This window comes from Scyliorhinus canicula, chromosome 16 (genome assembly GCF_902713615.1).
Source record: "Scyliorhinus canicula chromosome 16, sScyCan1.1, whole genome shotgun sequence".
Lineage (NCBI taxonomy): Eukaryota > Metazoa > Chordata > Chondrichthyes > Carcharhiniformes > Scyliorhinidae > Scyliorhinus > Scyliorhinus canicula.
The window spans coordinates 141,114,991-141,135,829 of record NC_052161.1 but is presented as its reverse complement, the minus strand read 5'-3'; the positions used below and the strand labels follow the sequence as shown (position 1 = coordinate 141,135,829).

At 48.6% G+C, this 20,839-nt stretch overlaps 1 protein-coding gene across 2 annotated transcripts in view; it reads right to left on the bottom strand.

Moving 5' to 3' along the window:
- Nucleotides 1-14,305: 14,305 nt before the first annotated feature.
- The window catches only part of LOC119950833, a 41,521-nt gene continuing 34,987 nt past the window's right edge, over nucleotides 14,306-20,839 (bottom strand). For both annotated transcript variants that reach the window (XM_038773670.1, XM_038773671.1), the window contains 2 exons: nucleotides 17,674-17,721; nucleotides 14,306-15,135 (listed from right to left, as the gene is read on the bottom strand). In XM_038773670.1, coding sequence (XP_038629598.1) covers nucleotides 17,687-17,721 — 35 coding nt within the window. In that variant the 3' untranslated portion in view covers nucleotides 14,306-15,135; nucleotides 17,674-17,686. The remainder of the gene's footprint in view (nucleotides 15,136-17,673; nucleotides 17,722-20,839) is intronic.

Sequence of the window (20,839 nt, the reverse complement as noted above, 5' to 3'; positions counted from 1 at the left end):
CAGTGCTAACCACTGTGCTACCGTGCATTTGGGCGTTTCCTGTAAGAGGAAAGCACATTTTATTTCCCAGATTACATGCGTTCTTGTGACTCGCTCGCAGCAAATAACTGGGTCATTGTGTTACACGGTATCTATGCCACAGATTAGTGAGGAAATCGGTTGGAACTTGGCTGAAGAACGTGCCAATGATCTGTGTGATTGGCAGTGATGTCTGGTCCATGTCAATGGCTTCTGAGGCTTGTTCACTGACAGTCACTGTACAATGGTCACCTGCTGGCTAATGCTTCCCTTTGTTGTGATATTTTGGGACATGGGGTATAACGTTATTATTTTATTGAGATAAACCTTGAGGTGACCAATCCAGGTGATAGAACTGCGGTTTCAAGGTATAAAAACATTGCTGACCCCAGATTATATTAGCACAATGAATTTAAACAGCTTGGTCACACGCAGCACCAGGCTAATTGAAATGTGCTTGTGTGTATGAGGGTCAGGAATAGAAATAATAAATACTGAACTAGGTCAATTACTGCTTCTGTGGTTCAGCTGCTTGTGACAGATTAAGTTCAGGACTCAGGCTGGGTGCAGTGTGTTTACTTCGAGAGGATTCTTTTGTCAGTGTGAATAAGCAATGATTTAGGACTCTTACTGCATGTGGTAGGCTGACTCGAACATTTAGCGTGATGAGAAACTGTTAGCTTAATCCTCCCTGCACCTTGACCAGGGGTAACAGTACAGTGGCACTGAGCTCATCCCACCAACACCTGAGCAGCAGGTAACGTTCACTCTGAACCGGGTGTGAATGGGAAGGTCACACCTCTGTGAACAATAAAGAAAAGGTTACGAATGAGCATCAAGAGGCTCTGGGAGTAGGTGGTGTCGGCAGAGGGCCTTGTTCTGCTCAGGTTGCGATTATCTTCTAACCAGTGTGAGATTCCTATCCTTTTTTTAAATATAAATTTAGAGTAACCAATTCATTTTTTCCAATTAAGGGGCAATTTAGCGTGGCCAATCCACCAACACTGCACAACTTTGGGTTGTGGGGGTGTGTAGCCCACGCAAACACGGGGAGAATGTGCAAACTCCACACGGACAGTGACCCAGAGCCGGGATCGGACCTGGGACCTCGGTGCTGTGAGGCAGCAGTGCTAACCACTGTGCCACCGTGCTGCCCATGAGATTCCTATCCTGACGCCATCTGAATACAGGAGCCCAGAGATTGTGTGAATCAACGGAATGTAATTTTTCACTAGGGTAGGACTGGACAAGAATCTCCATGCTCACCACCCCATTTATAACTTCACAGGACTGTGCCCTCCAGGGACTGGGCATCTATATTCCTTCCTCCAAGTCATGTTGCTCCTGCACTTTGGAAGCAAATGCTGTTAATTCTGGACAAGGTATCACTGATAGACCCATTGGGATTAATGTCTGCAAAAAACATGTAGTCCTGGCTGTTTCATCATCACTTGCCATCTAAAATTAATGTTTTCGTCCAACTGAGCATTATGGAGTCCAAAACCAGCCTCCATGACTTCCAGCAAATTCCTTGCCCCGAATCCATGTCTTTCCCAGTGGCTCATTCTGCTCTAACTGTTAAATGTGGGAGATCCCCGATGTTTCCAGCATTCCGGTCGACTACATCTGCAGGAAGTGTAACCAATGGCAGTTCCTCACAGACTGTGTGGTTTGGTTGGAGCAGCAGTTGGATGCACAGGAGTATGCAGGTAGCGGAAAGCATCATAGATAGGAGTTATAGAGATGTGGTCACACCCAAGGTGCAGGCAGACCGATGGATGACCGCTAGAAAGAGCAGGCAGTCAGTGCAGGAATCCTCTCTAACAGGTATACCGTTTTGGATACTGTTGGGGGAGATAGCCTATCAGGGAAAACAACAGCAGCCAGAACAGTGGCACCACAACTGGCTCTTGTTGCTCAGCAGGGGAGGGCAAAGTGCAGGAAAGCGATAGTTATAGGGGACTCTCTAGTAAGGGCCACAGATAGGCGCTTCACAGAGACTCCAGGATAATATGTTGCCTCTCTGGTGCCAGGGTCAAGGATGTCTCTGAATGAACACAGGACATCCTGAAGGGGGAAGGTGAACAGCCAGAGGTCGTAGTACACATAGGTACTAACAACATAGGCAGGTTCGTGGATGACACCAAGGTTGGTGGAGTGGCAGATAGAGTTGAGGATTGTCAGAGGACATAGCTAGGTTGGAGACTGGCAGAGAAATGGCAAATGGAGTTTAATCCGGACAAATGTGAGATAATGCATTTTGTTAGGTCTAACATGGAGGGGAAATATACCGTAAATCGCAAAACTCTTATGAATACAGAAAGTCAGAGAGATCTGGGAGTGCAGATCAACAGATCATTGAAGGTGGCAACACAAGTGGACAAGGTAGTCAAGAAAGCAGACGGAATTGGACGGGGCATCGAGTATAAAAACTGGCAAGTCATGCTACAGTTGTATAGAACCTTGGAATGGGCACTTGGAATATTGCGCACAATTCTGGTCGTCACACTACCAGAAGGACAAGAAGGCTATGGAGAGGGTGCAGAGGAGGTTTAGCAGGATGTTGCCTGGTCTGGAGAGTGTTAGCTATGTGGAGAGGCTGAATAGACTGGGCTGTTTTCATTAGAACGACAGAGGTTGAGGGGGGACCTGATAGAGGTCCACAAGATTATGAGGGGCATGGATAGAGTGGATGGGCAGGCACTCTTTCCCAGGGTGGCGGGGTCAGTCACCAGGGGGCATAGGGTTAAGGTCCATGGGGCAAAGTTTAGAGGAGATGTGCGAGGCAGGTTTTTACACAGAGGGTGGTGAGTGCCTGGAACTCGTTGCCAGGGGAGGTTGTGGAAGCCGATACGTTAACGGCATTAAAAAGGCATCTTGACAAACACATGGATAGGATGGGTATAGAGGGATACGGCACAAGGAAGTGTTGAGGGTTTGGCCAAGGTTGGTATCATGTACAGGCCTGGAGGGCCGAAGGGCCTGTTCCTGTTCTCTATTGTTCTTTGTTCTGCTCTGTTCAATCCTGAGGCGAATTCTCAGCATCTCTGAGCTGCTCTCCGATCTCATGTACCTCCGCCCCACCTCAACCCCACAACTGCTGATGTCATTATCCCTGAACAGGTATCGGGGTAAATTTTACTGCCTCGTCCACCTCGGGAATCATAGTGGGGGAGACGGAAAGTTTGGCGGATCATTGGAATGTTCGGTGTCCTCCGGCTGCAATCTCTAGTCTCAGGGTGGACACGACCAGAAAATCCTGGCCAAAGAAAGGATAATTACGCGCTATTTGTAATAGCGAGATTAATGAGCTGAAGGAAGATCAGTAAAAAAAACTTGAACTTTGTAACGCACTGTATCATGAAAGCAAAAATGTCGGGAAACCTGAATGAAACTTCTCACTCCTTTGTTACATAATGTTCAGTGCCAATGTATCAAATAAACGACAAAGTCCACAACTCACCTTGCAACACTTGCCAATTCACCTGTTCACATAACAAGATATTGTTACAATAAGCAATTTCCCAAGGGCAGGAATCATTCTCAGCCCGAGAGCTTGTTTTCTCACATGTTGAGTGCCCTAGATAAACATAAAGCTGATTCTGGAGATATCTGCATCTTTCATGCTGTCACACATCCTAGAAACATAGCCCTCCGGAAGATCATGCTTGACCTGGTCTTGTGGATCCCCCTCTCCTTTCAGTCCATCAATGGGGTGGAAGTGGTTTTGCTGCCAGACCCTTGACCCTGCCCTCACTCCGTGAATCTCTCCACTGTTTTCTCCTGAAAGCTGCCTCTTCGACTAAACATTTAATCACGTCCCATTTTTTCTTTTTGGCTTGTCTGATTACAGTCCTGTGAAGTGCCTTTCAGCATTCTAGGTACTATGTAAATGTGAGTTAGACATAGACATAGAACATACAGTGCAGAAGGAGGCCATTCGGCCCATCGAGTCTGCACCGACCCACTTAAGCCCTCACTTCCACCCTATCCCCATAACCCAATAACCCCTCCTTTTTTGGTCACTAAGGGCAATTTATCATGGCCAATCCACCTAACGTGCACGTCTTTTACTGTGGGAGGAAACCGGAGCACCCGGAGGAAACCCACGCAGACACGGGAAGAACGTGCAGACTCCGCACAGACAGTGACCCAGCGGGGAATTGAACCTGGAACCCTGGCGCTGTGAAGGCACAGTGCTAGCCACTTGTGCTACCGTACCGCCCTGAGTTGTTGTAAATATTCATGTAAAGTGTAAACTACACTGAAAGCTGCACTGATATTTACAATAGCAACATTTGTACCCAAATGTGACATCTGCAAATAAGAAAAAAGCTATTCTGTAGCCATAAGAAAATCACATTTAAATACGTTAGGCAATATTTCACTCACCACAATATTTCAAGAGATTTAATTTTAAAAATACTTTTGAAGCAGGTTTACATTTGTTTCTTTTGCACAATGCATTATTTTACAAAGTGTTTGACAATAGGCTAGGCAATGCATTTCACTGACTTCATTCAATGGTCAGATGCCCAGTTGAATTTTACATCCAAATCGGAGGCCTGCTGGCGTATTAACACTCTGATCGAAGGGTAAAACTACAACCGTTCTCGGCTTAATATTGAACTATGTTGCTGGAACCTAACCATCGCTTTAAAAAAAAATCTCATATCTCTGAACAAGTTATGGAAATGCATTTAATTGGATCAGAATTTCTGCTTGCAGAGGTCAAACTTACAGGTGATGATCGAGGTGCTGATTCTCACTCACCAGCCCCCAGAATAAGTCGGACAGTGTTATAGTGATACTGTATGTGTGGTCTTAACTTTGACTCATGCCTCTATACAGTGAGGTTCCACACCAGGAGTGCCCCCCCCCCCCCCCCCCCCCCCCCCCCCGCCACCACCCCACCAACCCCCAAGGCAAAGTGGGCGGCAGAATGGAACAGTGACCCATCAAACACCTGTTAGCAGAGGATTCCAGTCATTTCATATATCAAAGCAAAGTCCTTGGTATGTCAGTTAGTCACATGATGTGCTATTCTCTGGGCAAGATCTTCCGGCTGTTCACACCGGTGGGATTTTATCTCATGCTGTAATATTTTCATACAAAGTCCTTGGCTTGGCAGTGGACATAGGTCGGGAGCTTTAAGAGTTTGATGCTCTGCAATGCAATCAGAAAGGACCATGTGGCCTCGAGAATTGTGCAGCCCATTAATAGTAATCTCCGATTAGTTCACATTGAGGTGGGGCCCACGCCTGCTCAGGCTGCACCATGCTAGTCACACATTCCTATCGACTGGCCATAGATTCATGTTGGAGTACAGAATCATTGCACAGGTTAATACCCACAAGCAGGAGAATACAGGGAAGAACCTGAAATGAGTTTTAACCAAAGGATAATCGCAACAGATAAGGTTTTGTATCAGAGGAATCTGACATAGTGGCTGAGATTCTCTGGCCTCTCGGTGGGTGGCACAAGGCGGCCCACCTTTGGCTGGCTGCGAGACCTTCTGCTGCCACCACTACCAATAGGATTTCCCATCGAATCCGCCCCGCGCCGCTGGGATACACGCCACTGGGATACACGCCGCTGGGATACACGCCGCTGGGATACACGCCGCTGGGATACACGCCGCTGGGATACACGCCGCTGCGGGTGCGTCATCGGCCGGTCCAGAAAAATCCCACCGGCGTGAACAGCCGGAGGATCCTGCCCAGTGAATAGCACATCATGTAACTAACAGAAATCACTAAAAGGTTGTGGCTAATGTTTATCAAAAACACCCATATCTTGTCTCTCACATGGTAAATCACACAACATAATTCATGTATAAAATAACCTTAAATACAACAAGAACATGTATTCATGTCACACTTTTAACATAAGAAAACATTCCAAGGTGCTTCATGGGAGCAAAACTGGACACAGAGCGACACAAGGCAACATAAAGTCAGATGGCCACCGGTTTGGTCAAAATGATAGATTTTAAGGAATAACGTAAAGGAGGAAAGAGAGGCAGAGAGATGGAGGGGTTTAGGGAGGGAATTGCAGAATATAGGGCCCGGGGATCTGAACACATGGCCCCCAATGGTCAACTGATTAAGCTCAAGGATGTTCAAGCTGTAATTAGGTTACGGAGACAGGTCGCCTCCAGGGAAATATTGATGATACGGACTGGGACAGGGGATGTGGTGTCGGAGCCGGGGAAGATAAACCAGGCGTTTAGGGATTATTATAAGGAGCTGGGAGCTTAGATGAACTGGAGTTTCCACAGCTGGAGGAAGAGAAGAGGCAGGAGCTAGAGGAACCCCTGGGGCTGAGGGAGGTGCTGGATGGTATCAGGGGTATGAAGTCAGGGAAGGCTCCTGGGCCCCAATGGCTACCTGGCACCACATCTCTTGGGGGCGTTTAATGATACCCTGGAGAAGAGGGTGCTGCCAGAGATGATGACGCAGGCAACAATCACATTAATACCTAAAAAGGAATAGGACCTGGTGGAGTGTGGCTCCCACATCTCTGTTACATACAGACGTGAAAGTGCTGGCTAAGTTGATAGCGGGAAGGATGGAAGGATGTGTCCCGGGGGTGGTTACGGAGGATCAAACAGTCTTTGTAAAGGACAGGCAGCTTTCGAGCAATATAAGGAGGCTGTTAAATGTGATCATGACCCTGTTGGGAGCTCAGGTACTGGAGGTAGTGGTGTCCATGGACGCTGAGAAGGCATTCAACTACAGGTCGGAGAGCCTTACGTCAGTGATAGGGAAATTACAGGAGAAAATGCTTCGAGACAGGATCTACTCCCATTTGGAAGCAAATGGACGTATTAGTGAAAGGCAGCACGATTTTGTGAAGGGTGGTCGTGTCTCACTAACTTTTTCGAGGAGGTCACAAAGATGATTAATGCAGGTAGGGCAGTGGATGTTGTCTATATGGACTTCAGTAAGGCCTTTGACAAGGTCCCTCATGGTAGACTGGTACAAAAGGTGAAGTCACACAGGATCAGGGGTGAGCTGGCAAGATGGATACAGAACTGGCTAGGTCATAGAAGGCAGAGAGTAGCAATGGAAGGTTGCTTTTCTGATTGGAGGGCTGTGACTAGTGGTGTTCCGCAGGGATCAGTGCTGGGACCTTTGCTATTATAGATAAATGATTTGGAGGAAAATGTAACTGGTCTGATTAGTAAGTTTGCGGACGACACAAAGGTTGGTGGATAGCGATGAGGACTGTCAGAGAATACAGCAGAATTGAGATCGTTTGGAGACTTGGGTGGAGAGATGGCAGAAGGAGTTTAATCCGGACAAATGTGAGGTAATGCATTTTGGAAGGTCTAATGCAGGTAGGGAATATACAGTGAATGGTAGAACTCTCAAGAGTATTGACAGTCAGAGAGATTCATAGAATTTACAGTGCAGAAGGAGGCCATTCGGCCCATTGAGTCTGCACCGGTCCTTGGAAAGAGCACCCTACTCAAGCCCACACCTCCACCCTGTCCCCATAACCCAGTAACCGCACTTGACCATTTTTGGACACTAAGGGCAATTTAGCATGGCCAATCTACCTAACCTGCACATCCCGTACCAGCCTCCCCGGACAGGCGCCGGAATGTGGCGACTAGGGGCTTTTCACAGTAACTTCATTGAAGCCTACTCGTGACAATAAGCGATTTTCATTTTCATTTCATTTCATTTCATCTTTGGACTATGAGAGGAAACCGGAGCACCCAGAGGTGACACGGAGAGAATAGACACGGAGAGAATATGCAGACTCCGCAGTGGCCCAAGCCGGGAATCGAACCTGGGACCCTGGAGCTGTGAAGCAACGGTGCTACCACTATGCTACCGTGCTGCATTACAACAATGTTAACCCAATTAACAAAGCAGTGACAGGTATGGCTTAAATTGAGAAGCAAGTGTCTCAAATTTCAATGTTTTCTCTGTCTATATTTTCAAATTTCCAGACTCTCAAAGTTGATTAACTCGTTGCACATAATTTGGTTCCACGCAAGCCATTAAGCATAAAAGGACAGCTTCTAGATCTGGGTCATTCTCCTCTCCGATAAACCAATATCAGATTTTTAATAAATTTACAATCAACTCTGCTGTGACTGCTACTTTTCTTAGAGTATCCACTATCTACACCATTGATCCCCCCCCCCCCCCCCCCCCCCCCCCCCCCCCCCTCTCCAAAAGAAGCTTTGGGTGAATTTTCTGCATTTTTCCTTTCAACTTTTGCATTCTTAGTTGCATAGTAACAGTAAGCCAACCTTCGGTAGTAATTAAAATTAAATTCAGGCCAGCTGTTTTTGGACAACCAGGATTTTTATTCACCTCAGCTACCAGTTCCTGAAATATATTTTCCTTGTTTTTTTTATGTATCAGTGCACCCAAGAAATAAAGAGTAGACCAGACCAGTCAAGTCTGCTCCGCCATTCAATACCATCACAAGGTGACCATGGGGCTTCACGTCATTTCCCTGCCCATTCCCCATATCCCTTCATTCCCGGACACCAAATATCTGTCGATCTCAGCCTTAAATATATTCTACAATGAAACATCCACAATGCTTTGGGTTTAGAGAATTCCAAAAACTCACAACCCTTTGAGCAAAGCAATTTTTCCTAATCTCAGTCCTAAAATGATGGTCTCCTTATCCTGTGACTATGCCTCAGTGTTTTGGATTTCCTGACCAGCAGAAACAATCTCTAAAGCTCCTTCAGAATCAGGTAGTCTCAATGACTTTGTAACCAAAGGCAAGTGTCTTAATCTAGCTCTGCCAAAAAAAACTTCAATGTTTTTGAAATTGGAATGTACAGGTCCACAGGTCACAGAAAGGGGCAACGCAGGTGGAGAAGGTAGTCAAGAAGGCATACGGCATGCTTGCCTTCATTGGCTGGGGCATTGAGTATAAGAATCGGCAAGTCATGTTGCAGCTGTATAGAACCTTAAGTTAGGCCACACTTGGAGTATAGAGTTCAATTCTGGTTGCCACACTACCAAAAGGATGTGGAGGCTTTAGAGATGGTGCAGAAGAGATTTACCAGGATGTTGCCTGGTATGGAGGGCATTAGATATGAGGGGAGGTTGAATAAACTCGGTTTGTTCTCGCTGGAACGACGGAGGTTGAGGGGCGACCTGATAGAGGTCTACAAAATTATGAGGGGCATAGACAGGGTGGATAGTCAGAGGCTTTTCCCCAGGGTAGAGGGGTCAATTACTAGGGGGCATAGGTTTAAAGTGAGGGGGCAAGGTTTAGAGGAGATGTACGAGGCACGTTTTGTTACACAGAGGGTAGTGGGTGCCTGGAATTCGCTGCCGGAGGAGGTTGTGGAAGCAGGGACGATAGTGACGTTTAAGGCATCTTGACAAATACATGAATAGGATGGGAATAGAGGGATACGGACCCAGGAAGTGTCGAAGATTTTAGTTTAGACGGGGAGCACGGTCGGCACAGGCTTGGAGGGCCGAAGGGCCTGTTCCTGTGCTGTACTGTTCTTTGTTCTTTGGGTGGATTGGCAGTACCTGCTTAGGTCCTGAGAAGGTTTGGGTTTGGACCGAAGTTTGTGGCATGTGTGCACCTGTTATATGTGGCACTGAGGGCGAGTGTGCGGACCAATGACATGGGTTCATGGAACTTTGAACCACACAGGGGAACAAGGCAGGGGTAGGTACTCGCTGTCGCCATTGCTGTTTGCGCTGGCTATAGAGTCTCTAGCAATGGCTCTTAGGGAGTTGGCAGTGTGGTGAGGGATTAGAAGGGGATGAAATGGAGTATCGAGTGTCGCTCTATGCTGACGACCTATTATTCTATGTTTTGGACCCCCTGGAGAGCCTGGACAGGATCATGGGCCTGTTAGGGGAGTTTGTGGCGTTCTTGGGATACAAGTTAAATGTAGGGAAAAGCGAAGTGTTCCCGGTGAATGAGTTGGGTCGGCGAGCCAATTTAGGGGGGATGCCATTTAAGGTGGCCAGAGACAGGTTTAGATACCTGGGGATTCAGGTAGCGAGGAAATGGGTGACGCGTCACAAATGGAATTTAACAAAACTGGTGGACGAGGTTAGAGAGGATCTCAAGAGGTCGGACGTGCTGCACGTGACTTTGGCAGGGAGGGTCCAAGTGGTGAAGATGAATATTCTGCCGAGGTTCCTGTTCATGTTCCAGACACTCCCGATCTTTATACCGAAGCCCTTCTTTCGGAAACTGGAGACAATTATTTCGGACTTTGAATAGGCAGGGAAGGTGCCAAGGGTTAAGAGGACCCTGTTACAGGGGCATCGGCAGCAGGGAGGGTTACCGAGGGCAAGAATGGGAGGGTTCTTTCAGGGGGTGGCAGACGAGTGTGAGAAGTGTGGGCAGGGACCAGTAAATCATGCACGTATGTTCTGGGGCTGCAAGAAGCCAGAGAGGTTCTGGGCGGGAGTGTTTGTGGACCGAGCAAGGATAGTGGGTGAGGAGATTGTGCCAGACTCTTTAGTGGCAATATTTGGGATATTGGAGAAGCCAAAGCTGATGGAGGGGAGGAAGGCCAACGTTGTGGCCTTCGCCTCTCCGATTGCCCGGCGAAAAATTTTATTGGAGCCACGGTCAGCAACGCCGTCGGGGGTAGCAGCCTGGCTAATGAGCAATGCCACCGGGGGGTAGCGGCCTGGCTGGGTGAGCAATGCCACTGGGGGTGGAGGCCTGGCTAATGAGCAATGCCACCGGGGGTAGAGTCCTGGCTGGGTGAGCAATGCCACTGGGGGTGGAGGCCTGGCTAATGAGCAATGCCACCGGGGGTAGCAGCCTGGCTGATGAGCAATGCCACCGGGGGTAGCGGCCTGGCTGGGGGAGCAATGCCACCGGGGGTAGTGGTCTGGCTGGGGGAGCAATGCCACCGGGGGTAGCGGCCTGGCTGATGAGCAATGCCACCGGGGGTAGCAGCCTGGCTAATGAGCAATGCCACCGGGGGTAGCGGCCTGGCTGGGGGAGCAATGCCACCGGGGGTAGAGTCCTGGCTGGGTGAGCAATGCCACTGGGGGTAGAGTCCTGGCTGGGTGAGCAATGCCACCGGGGGTAGAGTCCTGGCTGGGTGAGCAATGCCACTGGGGGTGGTGGTCTGGCTGGGGGTGCAATGCCACTGGGGGGTAGCGGACTGGCTGATGAGCAATGCCACCGGGGGTGGTGGTCTGGCTGGGGGAGCAATGCCACCGGGGGTAGAGTCCTGGCTGGGTGAGCAATGCCACCGGGGGTAGAGTCCTGGCTGGGTGAGCAATGCCACCGGGGGTAGAGTCCTGGCTGGGTGAGCAATGCCACTGGGGGTGGTGGTCTGGCTGGGGGAGCAATGCCACTGGGGGTGGTGGTCTGGCTGGGTGAGCAATGCCACCGGGGGTAGAGTCCTGGCTGGGGGAGCAATGCCACCGGGGGTAGAGTCCTGGCTGGGTGAGCAATGCCACCGGGGGTAGAGTCCTGGCTGGGTGAGCAATGCCACTGGGGGTGGTGGTCTGGCTGGGGGAGCAATGCCACTGGGGGTAGTGGTCTGGCTGGGGGAGCAATGCCACCGGGGGTAGCGGCCTGGCTGATGAGCAATGCCACCGGGGGTAGCAGCCTGGCTAATGAGCAATGCCACCGGGGGTAGCGGCCTGGCTGGGGGAGCAATGCCACCGGGGGTAGAGTCCTGGCTGGGTGAGCAATGCCACTGGGGGTAGAGTCCTGGCTGGGTGAGCAATGCCACCGGGGGTAGAGTCCTGGCTGGGTGAGCAATGCCACTGGGGGTGGTGGTCTGGCTGGGGGTGCAATGCCACTGGGGGGTAGCGGACTGGCTGATGAGCAATGCCACCGGGGGTGGTGGTCTGGCTGGGGGAGCAATGCCACCGGGGGTAGAGTCCTGGCTGGGTGAGCAATGCCACCGGGGGTAGAGTCCTGGCTGGGTGAGCAATGCCACCGGGGGTAGAGTCCTGGCTGGGTGAGCAATGCCACTGGGGGTGGTGGTCTGGCTGGGGGAGCAATGCCACTGGGGGTGGTGGTCTGGCTGGGTGAGCAATGCCACCGGGGGTAGAGTCCTGGCTGGGTGAGCAATGCCACCGGGGGTAGAGTCCTGGCTGGGTGAGCAATGCCACCGGGGGTAGAGTCCTGGCTGGGTGAGCAATGCCACTGGGGGTGGTGGTCTGGCTGGGGGAGCAATGCCACTGGGGGTGGTGGTCTGGCTGGGTGAGCAATGCCACCGGGGGTAGAGTCCTGGCTGGGTGAGCAATGCCACCGGGGGTAGAGTCCTGGCTGGGTGAGCAATGCCACCGGGGGTAGAGTCCTGGCTGGGTGAGCAATGCCACCGGGGGTAGAGTCCTGGCTGGGTGAGCAATGCCACTGGGGGTGGTGGTCTGGCTGGGGGAGCAATGCCACCGGGGGTGGTGGTCTGGCTGGGGGAGCAATGCCACCGGGGGGTAGCGGCCTGGCTGGGGGAGCAATGCCACCGGGGGGTAGCGGCCTGGCTGGGTGAGCAATGCCACTGGGGGTGGTGGTCTGGCTGGGGGAGCAATGCCACCGGGGGGTAGTGGCCTGGCTGGGGGAGCAATGCCACCGGGGGTAGAGTCCTGGCTGGGGATTTATATGACTTTCTTCGGCTGGAAAACATCAAATACGAGTTAAGGGGTTTAGCGAACTGTTTCGAGGCGAGGTTGGGCATATTCGTGACTGTGTTTGAGGAGTTGTTCATCACAGGAGCGTGAGGGGGGGAGAGGGGGGAGGGCTAAAAAGGGGAACAATTTGTACAAACTCTATAGTTGTGTGTTGGGAAGTTTGTTTCCCAAATTGTTTATAGGTTGTAATCTTTCATATGTGACAACACAATGGTTAACACTGTTGCTTCACAGTGCCAGGGACCCGGGTTGAATTCCTGCTCAAGTCACTGTCTGTGTGGAGTCTGCATGTTCTCCCCGTGTCCGCGTGGGTTTCCTCCGGGAGCTCCGGTTTCCTCCCACAAGTCCCGAAAAACATGCTGTGAGGTGAATTGGACATTCTGAATTCTCCCTCTGTATACCCGAACAGGTGCCGGAATGTGGTGACTAGGGGATTTTCACAGTAAGTTAATTGCAGTCTTAATGTAAGCCGACTTGTGCCACTAATAAAGATTATTATTATATGCGTTTGGAATAAAATACATTTTTTAAAAAGGTGTGCACAGATATCTTGGGAGGGTTGGAGAGCTGGAGGAGATGGCAGTGATAGGGGGTGAGGCCCATGGAGCTGTTTGCGAACAAGATTGAGAATTTTAAAATTGAGGCGTGACCAGGATCCAATGTAAGTCCGTGGGCACAAGGGATAGGTGAACAAGACTTGGTTCAAGTTAGTACAGGGCAGGAGAGTTTTGGATGTTCTCAAGTTTACAGAGGGTGGGAAGCCGGCCAGGTGTGCATTGGAACAGTCAAGGCAGGAGGTAACAGAGGCAATAATGAGGGTTTCAGCAGGGGCAGTAACAGGGTTGGACAATGTAACAGAGGTGGAAGGAAGCAGTCTTGGTGATGTGGCAGATATATGGTCAGAAGCTCATCTCGCAGTCAAATTCGATACCAGGAGTCTAGGTTCAACGTTGGACAGTTGTTGATATCTGCCTCCTCCAAAATCTCCAGGAGCGGGAATGGTGTCCTGCAACTACCATGATGCCCGGCACAAGAATTTTTGGGAGCCCCACATCCATCCCCATTCCCACCTTCAGGGCACCTGGAAAATTCAGTCCAATCTCCAACAAAATGGATACAATCAGTCAGCAATGGTCCCAGATCTTGTGCAAGGATGAGCCTGATACAGTTTAAGGTGGTGCACAGGGTGCATTTGACTCGGGCGAGAATGAGTGAGTTCTTTCAGGGGGTAGCAGATGAGTGTGAGAGGTGTGGGCGGGGGCCAGCGAATCACCCGCACATGTTTTGGGATTGCGAAAAATTGGGAAGATTCTGGGCGAGAGTGTTCGCAGTTTTAGTCAGGATAGTGGAGGAGGGAGTGGATCCTTTGGTGCCGATATTTGGGGTTTCAGAGAAGCCGGAGCTCATGGAGAGGAGGAAGGCCGATGTTGTGGCCTTTGCCTCTCTGACTGCACGACGGCGAATTTTACTGGAGGGGCGGTCAGCATCGCCACCGGGTGTAGCGGTTTGGTTGGGTGACCTGTACGACTTCCTGCGATTAGAGAAGATATAGTATGAGTTAAGGGGCTCAGCAGGGGGGTTTGAGGAAAGGTGGGGGATGTTTGTGACCGTGTTTGAGGAGCTGTTCGTCACGGGTGGGAGTGGTTAAAAAGGGGAAATATCTGTACAGACTGTACAGTTGATTGCTGGGAAGTATGTTTCCCAGGGCGTTTATTTGCTGTAACCTGTTTTGATACATGTTTGTAATAAAATACAGTTTTTTAAAAAGCAATGGTTCCAGATGAAATTACAGATATTCAATGGTAATTAATTTAAATTCAATAGATAAGTCTGTAAACTATACATTGCAATATTATCAAATAAAAATTATTTTGTTCAATATCTTAACATTACTGTTAACATACTTAATGCTGACAGTCACTTCACACAAACTGTTAAATATTCTAATGACAATACTTCAGTGCAAATTTCCAATTATTATGCCTCTATTCCATGGGTTGCAATGTTAACATCATTGTGAAGTATCGCTTATTGACATAAAATAGTTCATTCCAGTCTATTGACTAATTCAATAATCTGAAATTGAAATCATGTCCAGTTCTAACTAGAATGAACTGATTTTCTCTCCAAATGTAATCAGAGTATTTTAATTTGGCAACCCTGATATTTCTGTTCAAAAATATGCAATGTGGTCAGTATCAAAGCTCTAAATATATCGATAAATAAGATATCAAAATGTATATATTCAATGGAGTTATCCCAACAAACTATAATTTTATAGCTTTTACATTTTTAGTTTAAGAAACTATTGCTTTGTATAAAAGTTGTGATATAAAAATAGATGTATTCATTAATGTTCAACACATTGCAGCAAACTGATTGTGTTTTCATTGCTGTTCATTTACTGTCAACTCGGAAGGGGCGATTCAATAATGTCACTCAGAATATGGAAGGGATGGCAAGGCGGCAGCTACATTCTCATTTTGATGAGGAAGCCATGAGCCTGAGAAAGACAAAAATGATTGTTCAGTGTTTGGCCATTGTAATTAATTCTCTGTTTTACGTTATGCTCGATAGCCTCGTCACATTCACCTCTTCACCTGAAAGACTATAAAAACCCGATCAAGCAAACAACCATGTTTAAAGATGCTGTTCATTACCTAATATTGTACTTTTAAATGGAAGTGGCTGATCCCAACAACCTATAGTACTAAATGCGGCACTTACATAGAACATACAGTGCAAAAGGAGGCCATTCGGCCCATCGAATCTGCACCGACCCACTTAAGCCCTCACTTCCACCCTATCCCCGTAACCCAATAACCCCTCCTAATCTTTTTGGTCACTAAGGGCAATTTACCATGGCCAATCCACCTAACCTGCACGCCTTTGGACTGTGGGAGGAAACCGGAGCACCCGGAGGAAACCCACGCAGACACGGGGAGAACGTGCAGACTCCGCACAGGCAGTGATCCAGCGGGGAATCGAACCTGGGACCCTGGTGCTGTGAAGCCACAGTGCTAGCCACTTGTGCTACCGTCCTGCCCAAACTTACCTTTCACCTGTTTCTGCAATTCTCCACAGGAGGATACGATACTGTGACAGGATAGTGATTGTCACTACAAAGTGTTCATATTAACTAAAGATGCTTGGAAGTTGTAAACAATGTTTTCTGCTGGAGATATATCTGTCTCACCCAGTATGGTGGTGGGTGACATTGTAGGGAGGAATTGAATCTTGCCTGTGCCAAGAATCCAACCTGTGTCAAACAGCACCCAATGCAGCTAAAGCACCTTCTCAAAGAGGTAAATCAATAATACCTGCTGGAGGCAGTTTGATTTTCACCCCTGGGCTGTATTATTGCAAATATTGTAAAAAAAGAACTCCTATAACAACCTGTCAGTTAGAGTAATTAAATGCACAAGCAGCCATTCAAAACTATGCTTGTGCAATTAATTGAAGATTACTTCTTCAATCTAAAACCAGGTCAAATATAATAATAATTAAAATAAATTTAGAGTACCCAATTCATTCTTTTCCAATTAAGGGGCAATTTAGCGTGGCCAATCCTCCTACCCTGCACATCTTTGGGTTGTGGGGGCAAAACCCACGCAAACACGGGGAGAATGTGCAAACTCCACACGGACAGTGACCCAGAGCTGGGATCGAACCCGGGTCCTCAGCACCGTGAAGCAGCGGTGTTAACGACTGAGCCATCATGTTGCTCCAATACAATAAGCTGAGAGGGAAAGTGAATAGGAAAATTATTTTGGCCAAAGGAGAATATGAGAATAGAATGGAAATTCACATAAAAGGGAACCCAAAAATCTTCTATCAGCAAGTAAATAGTAAACAGTTAGTGAAGAGGGGCCTATTCGTGACAGAAGGCGGTATATACTTTGTGCATAGGGCAATGCTGGAAAACTTTAATGACTATTTTGCATTGATCTTTACCAAGGAACAGGATGCTGACAAAATATTGGTATAAGGGTGACTCGGTGACACAGTGATTAGCACTGCTGCCTCACAGCATCAGGGATCCGGGTTTGATGCTGGCCTTGGGTGTCTGTGCGGAGTCTGCACGTTCTCCCCATGTGTGCGTAGTTTTGCTTTGGGTGCTCCGGTTTCCTCCCACAGTCCAAAGATGTGCAGTTTAGGTGGATTGGTCATGCTAAACTGCCTTAGTGTCCAAAAGATGTGCAGGTGAGGTGGATTGTCATTATCAATGTGCAGGATTACAGGGATAGGGTGGGGGAGTGGGCCTAAGTAGAATGCTCTTTCAGAGGGTCAGTGCAGACTCAATGGGCCAAATGGCCTCCTTCTGCACTGTAGGGATTCTATGTTCTTTGTTCTAAGTGGAGATGATAGAGGTAATGGATGGGTACAGAATGGTAGGCAGGATGTAGTGGAAAGGCACTAAAATATCAAATGATTTTTTTCTATAACGTCCCAAAATCCATTTTCAGTGGGTCTGAGATACTGACTGATGTTTGAAATGAGGGGACTGAGACGGGGTGAAACGTATTTGGCAGTCTGCTTTCAACTGGAAGAATCCTTGCTTATGAGGCTGCTCCACTAGTGACGTGTTGCTGACTAGGAGCCCTGTGGTTAAAAAACACCTAAATTAGCTTCACAGTCAGGAGGCTGCCTGACACTATTTACCCATCGGAGTTGGGGTGGATGGATCATCGCATAGATGGGCAGCTGTTTGGAGTTTTTCCATAGAAAATGGAATGGAAAGAAAGGGTTAGCTCATCGCTCATACGTGGAGCCAGAGGATTTTTATAGAAAGAAGTCTTGCAACACCAGGTTAAAGTCCAACATGTTTGTTTCAAACACTAGCTTTCGGAGCACAGCTCCTTCCTCAGGTGAAGGAGCAGTGCTCCGAAAGCTCGTGTTTGAAACAAACCTGTTGGACTTTAACCTGGTGTTGTCAGACTCCTTACTGTGCTCACCCCAGTCCAACGCCAGCATCTCCACATCACGATTTTTATAGAGGCATGAGGGGAAAAAACGATAAAGGAATAAGTATCATGCTTACCCTTGAAGATATCCTACGCCGAGGGCAATGGCTCCGAGGGATTAAACACTGGGAAAGAAAGGAAAAAAATGGGGAAAAAGCCAAAAGATGTCATTAGGAATATTCTGCATGGACAGTAAATTAACCCAGCCACAAAATAATTCCCCTGTAATGAGCTGCAGGATTTTCCAGGCCACAGAAACAATCTCAGGCTCTCTATCCTGTAAGGGTGACAGTTTAATACTGTGCGCCCAAATCAGCCTTTTAGCAGCTGATGATACACAGATGGGTTCCATCACTACACACTTTTATCAAAGTTTTAACACAAACGGAGAAATGTTTGGAAGCTGCAGGCAATGCCTTCCGCTGGACAGAAATCTGTTCCGCCCAATGTGGCCGAGGATTCAGACCAGTGTCATTCAGGAATTCAACAAGCCTGAATAACACCCAGCGCAGAGGCAGCATGTCCTGGAAAAGTGAAAAAACCCAATCCGTCTTTGGAGCTAACTATTTCCCAGGGCCAACGCAAGCCGCAAATTCACTGACGTTTTGTCAGATCTTCACACTGACTTTCTGCACTGTATTTATACAAACAGAAATGCAAACATATGAAGTAGGAGCAGAAGGAGGCCATTCAGCCCCTCAAGCCTGCTCTGCCATTCAGTAAGATTGTGGCTGATCTGTTTGTATTGAGTTCTGCATTCCCATCTACCCCTGATAACCTCTGGTCCCCTTGCCCGGCAAGAATCTATCTACTTCCAACTTAAAAATATTCAGTGACCCCCCACCTCCACCACTTTCTGAGGGGCGGAGGGTTCCAAATTGCACAGCCTTCAGAGAGAAAAATTCCCCTTTTCTCTATCCTGTGAGGGTGTCTCCTAATTTTAAAGCAGTGCCCCCCTAGTTCTTGACTCACCCACAAGAGGAAATATCCTTTCCATGTCCACCTTGTCAAGGCCGTTTAGAATCTTAGATACTTCAAACAAGTCGCCTCTCACTCTTCTAAACTCCAGTAGAACAAGCCCAGTCTATTTCACCTTTCACCCGCTCATTCCAGGTATCAATCTGGTCGACCTCCTCTGAACCGCCTCCAACACATTTACATCTTTCCTTAAATAAGGAGACCAAAACTGCACACAATATTCCAGATGTGGTCCCATCACTGCCCTGTATATCTGAAGCTTAACATCCTTACTTTTATGCTCAAATCCTCTCGTAATAAAGAATAACTAGTCTTCTTAATTATTTACTGCACCTGCATACCAACATTTTGTGAATCATGCACAAGCACATTTCGATCCCTCTGTACCTCAGAATTATGCAGTCATTCTCCATTTAAGTAATACTCTGCTTTTTTATTCTTCCTGCCAAAGTCAACAACTTCACATTTTCCCACATTGTACTCCATCTGCCAGATTTTTCCCAGTAGCCCAACTTATCTATATCTGTCTGCAATATCCATATATCCTCTTCACAACATACTTTCCTACCTAGCTATGTGTTATCTACAAATTTAGCTATCATACTTTCACTCTCCTCATCTAAATCATTGATTTTAAAAAGTTGAGGCACCAGCATAGACCCCTGTGGGACTCCACTCGCCACACTCGGCAGCACGGTAGCATTGTGGATAGCACAATTGCTTCACAGCTCCAGGGTCCCAGGTTCGATTCCGGCTTGGGTCACTGTCTGTGCGGAGTCTGCACATCCTCCGTGTCAGCGTGCGTTGCCTCCGGGTGCTCTAGTTTCCTCCCACAGTCCAAAGATGTGCAGGTTAGGTGGATTGGCCATGATAAATTGCTCTTAGTGTCCAAAATTGCCCTTAGTGTTGAGCGGGGTTACTGGGTTATGGGGATAGGGTGGAGGTGTTGACCTTGGCTAGGGTGCTCTTTCCAAGAGCCGATGCAGCATCGATGGGCCGAATGGCCTCCTTCAGCACTGTAAATTCTATGATCCTCCAATCAGATCAACACCCATTTATGCATACCCTCTGTTTTTTGCCAGCCAGTCAATCTTCTCTACAGGATAATATGTTACTCCTCACACCCTGAATATTTATGCTCCTCAACAACCTATGCTGTGTCACCTTATCAAATGCCTTCTGGAAATCCAAGTACAGTACATCTACAGGCTCCCCATTATCCACAGCACATTTTACTCCTTCAAAGAACTCCAATAAATTGGTTAAACATGACTCCCCTTTCAGAAAACCAGACTGCCTTTTCCCCATTACCCTGCCTCTTCCCCATTACCCTGCCTTTTACCCATTACCCTGCCTCTTCCCCATTACCCTGCCCCTTCCCATTACCCTGCCCCTTCCCCATTACCCTGCCTTTTCCCATTACCCTGCCTCTTCCCCATTACCCTGCCCCTTCCCCATTACCCTGCCTCTTCCCCATTACCCTGCGTCTTCCCCATTACCCTGCCTCTTCCCCATTACCCTACCTCTTCCCCATTACGCTGCCTCTTCCCCATTACCCTGCCTCTTCCCCATTACCCTGCCTCTTCCCCATTACCCTGCCTCTTCCCCATTACCCTGCCTCTTACCCATTACCCTGCCTCTTCCACATTACCCTGTCTCTTCCCCATTACCCTGCCCCTTCCCCATTACGCTGCCTCTTCCCCATTACTGCCTCTTCCCCATTACCCTGCCTCTTCCCCATTACCCTGCCTCTTCTCCATTACTGCCACTTCCCCATTACCCTGCCTCTTCCCCATTACCCTGCCCCTTCCCCATTACGCTGCCTCTTCCCCATTACCCTGCCCCTTCCCCATTACCCTGCCTCTTCCCCATTACCCTGCCTCTTCCCCATTACCCTGCCCCTTCCCCATTACCCTGCCCCTTCCCATTACCCTGCCTCTTCCCCATTACCCTGCCCCTTCCCCATTACCCTGCCCTTCCCCATTACCCTGCCTCTTCCCCATTACCCTGCCTCTTCCCCATTACCCTGCCCCTTCCCCATTACCCTGCCTCTTCCCCATTACCCTGCCTCTTCTCCATTACCCTACCTTTTCCCCATTACCCTGCCTCTTCCCCATTACCCTGCCCCTTCCCCATTACCCTGCCCCTTCCCCATTACCCTGCCTCTTCTCCATTACCCTGCCTCTTCCCCATTACCCTGCCCCTTCCCCATTACCCTGCCTCTTCCCCATTACCCTGCCCCTTCCCCATTACCCTGCCTCTTCC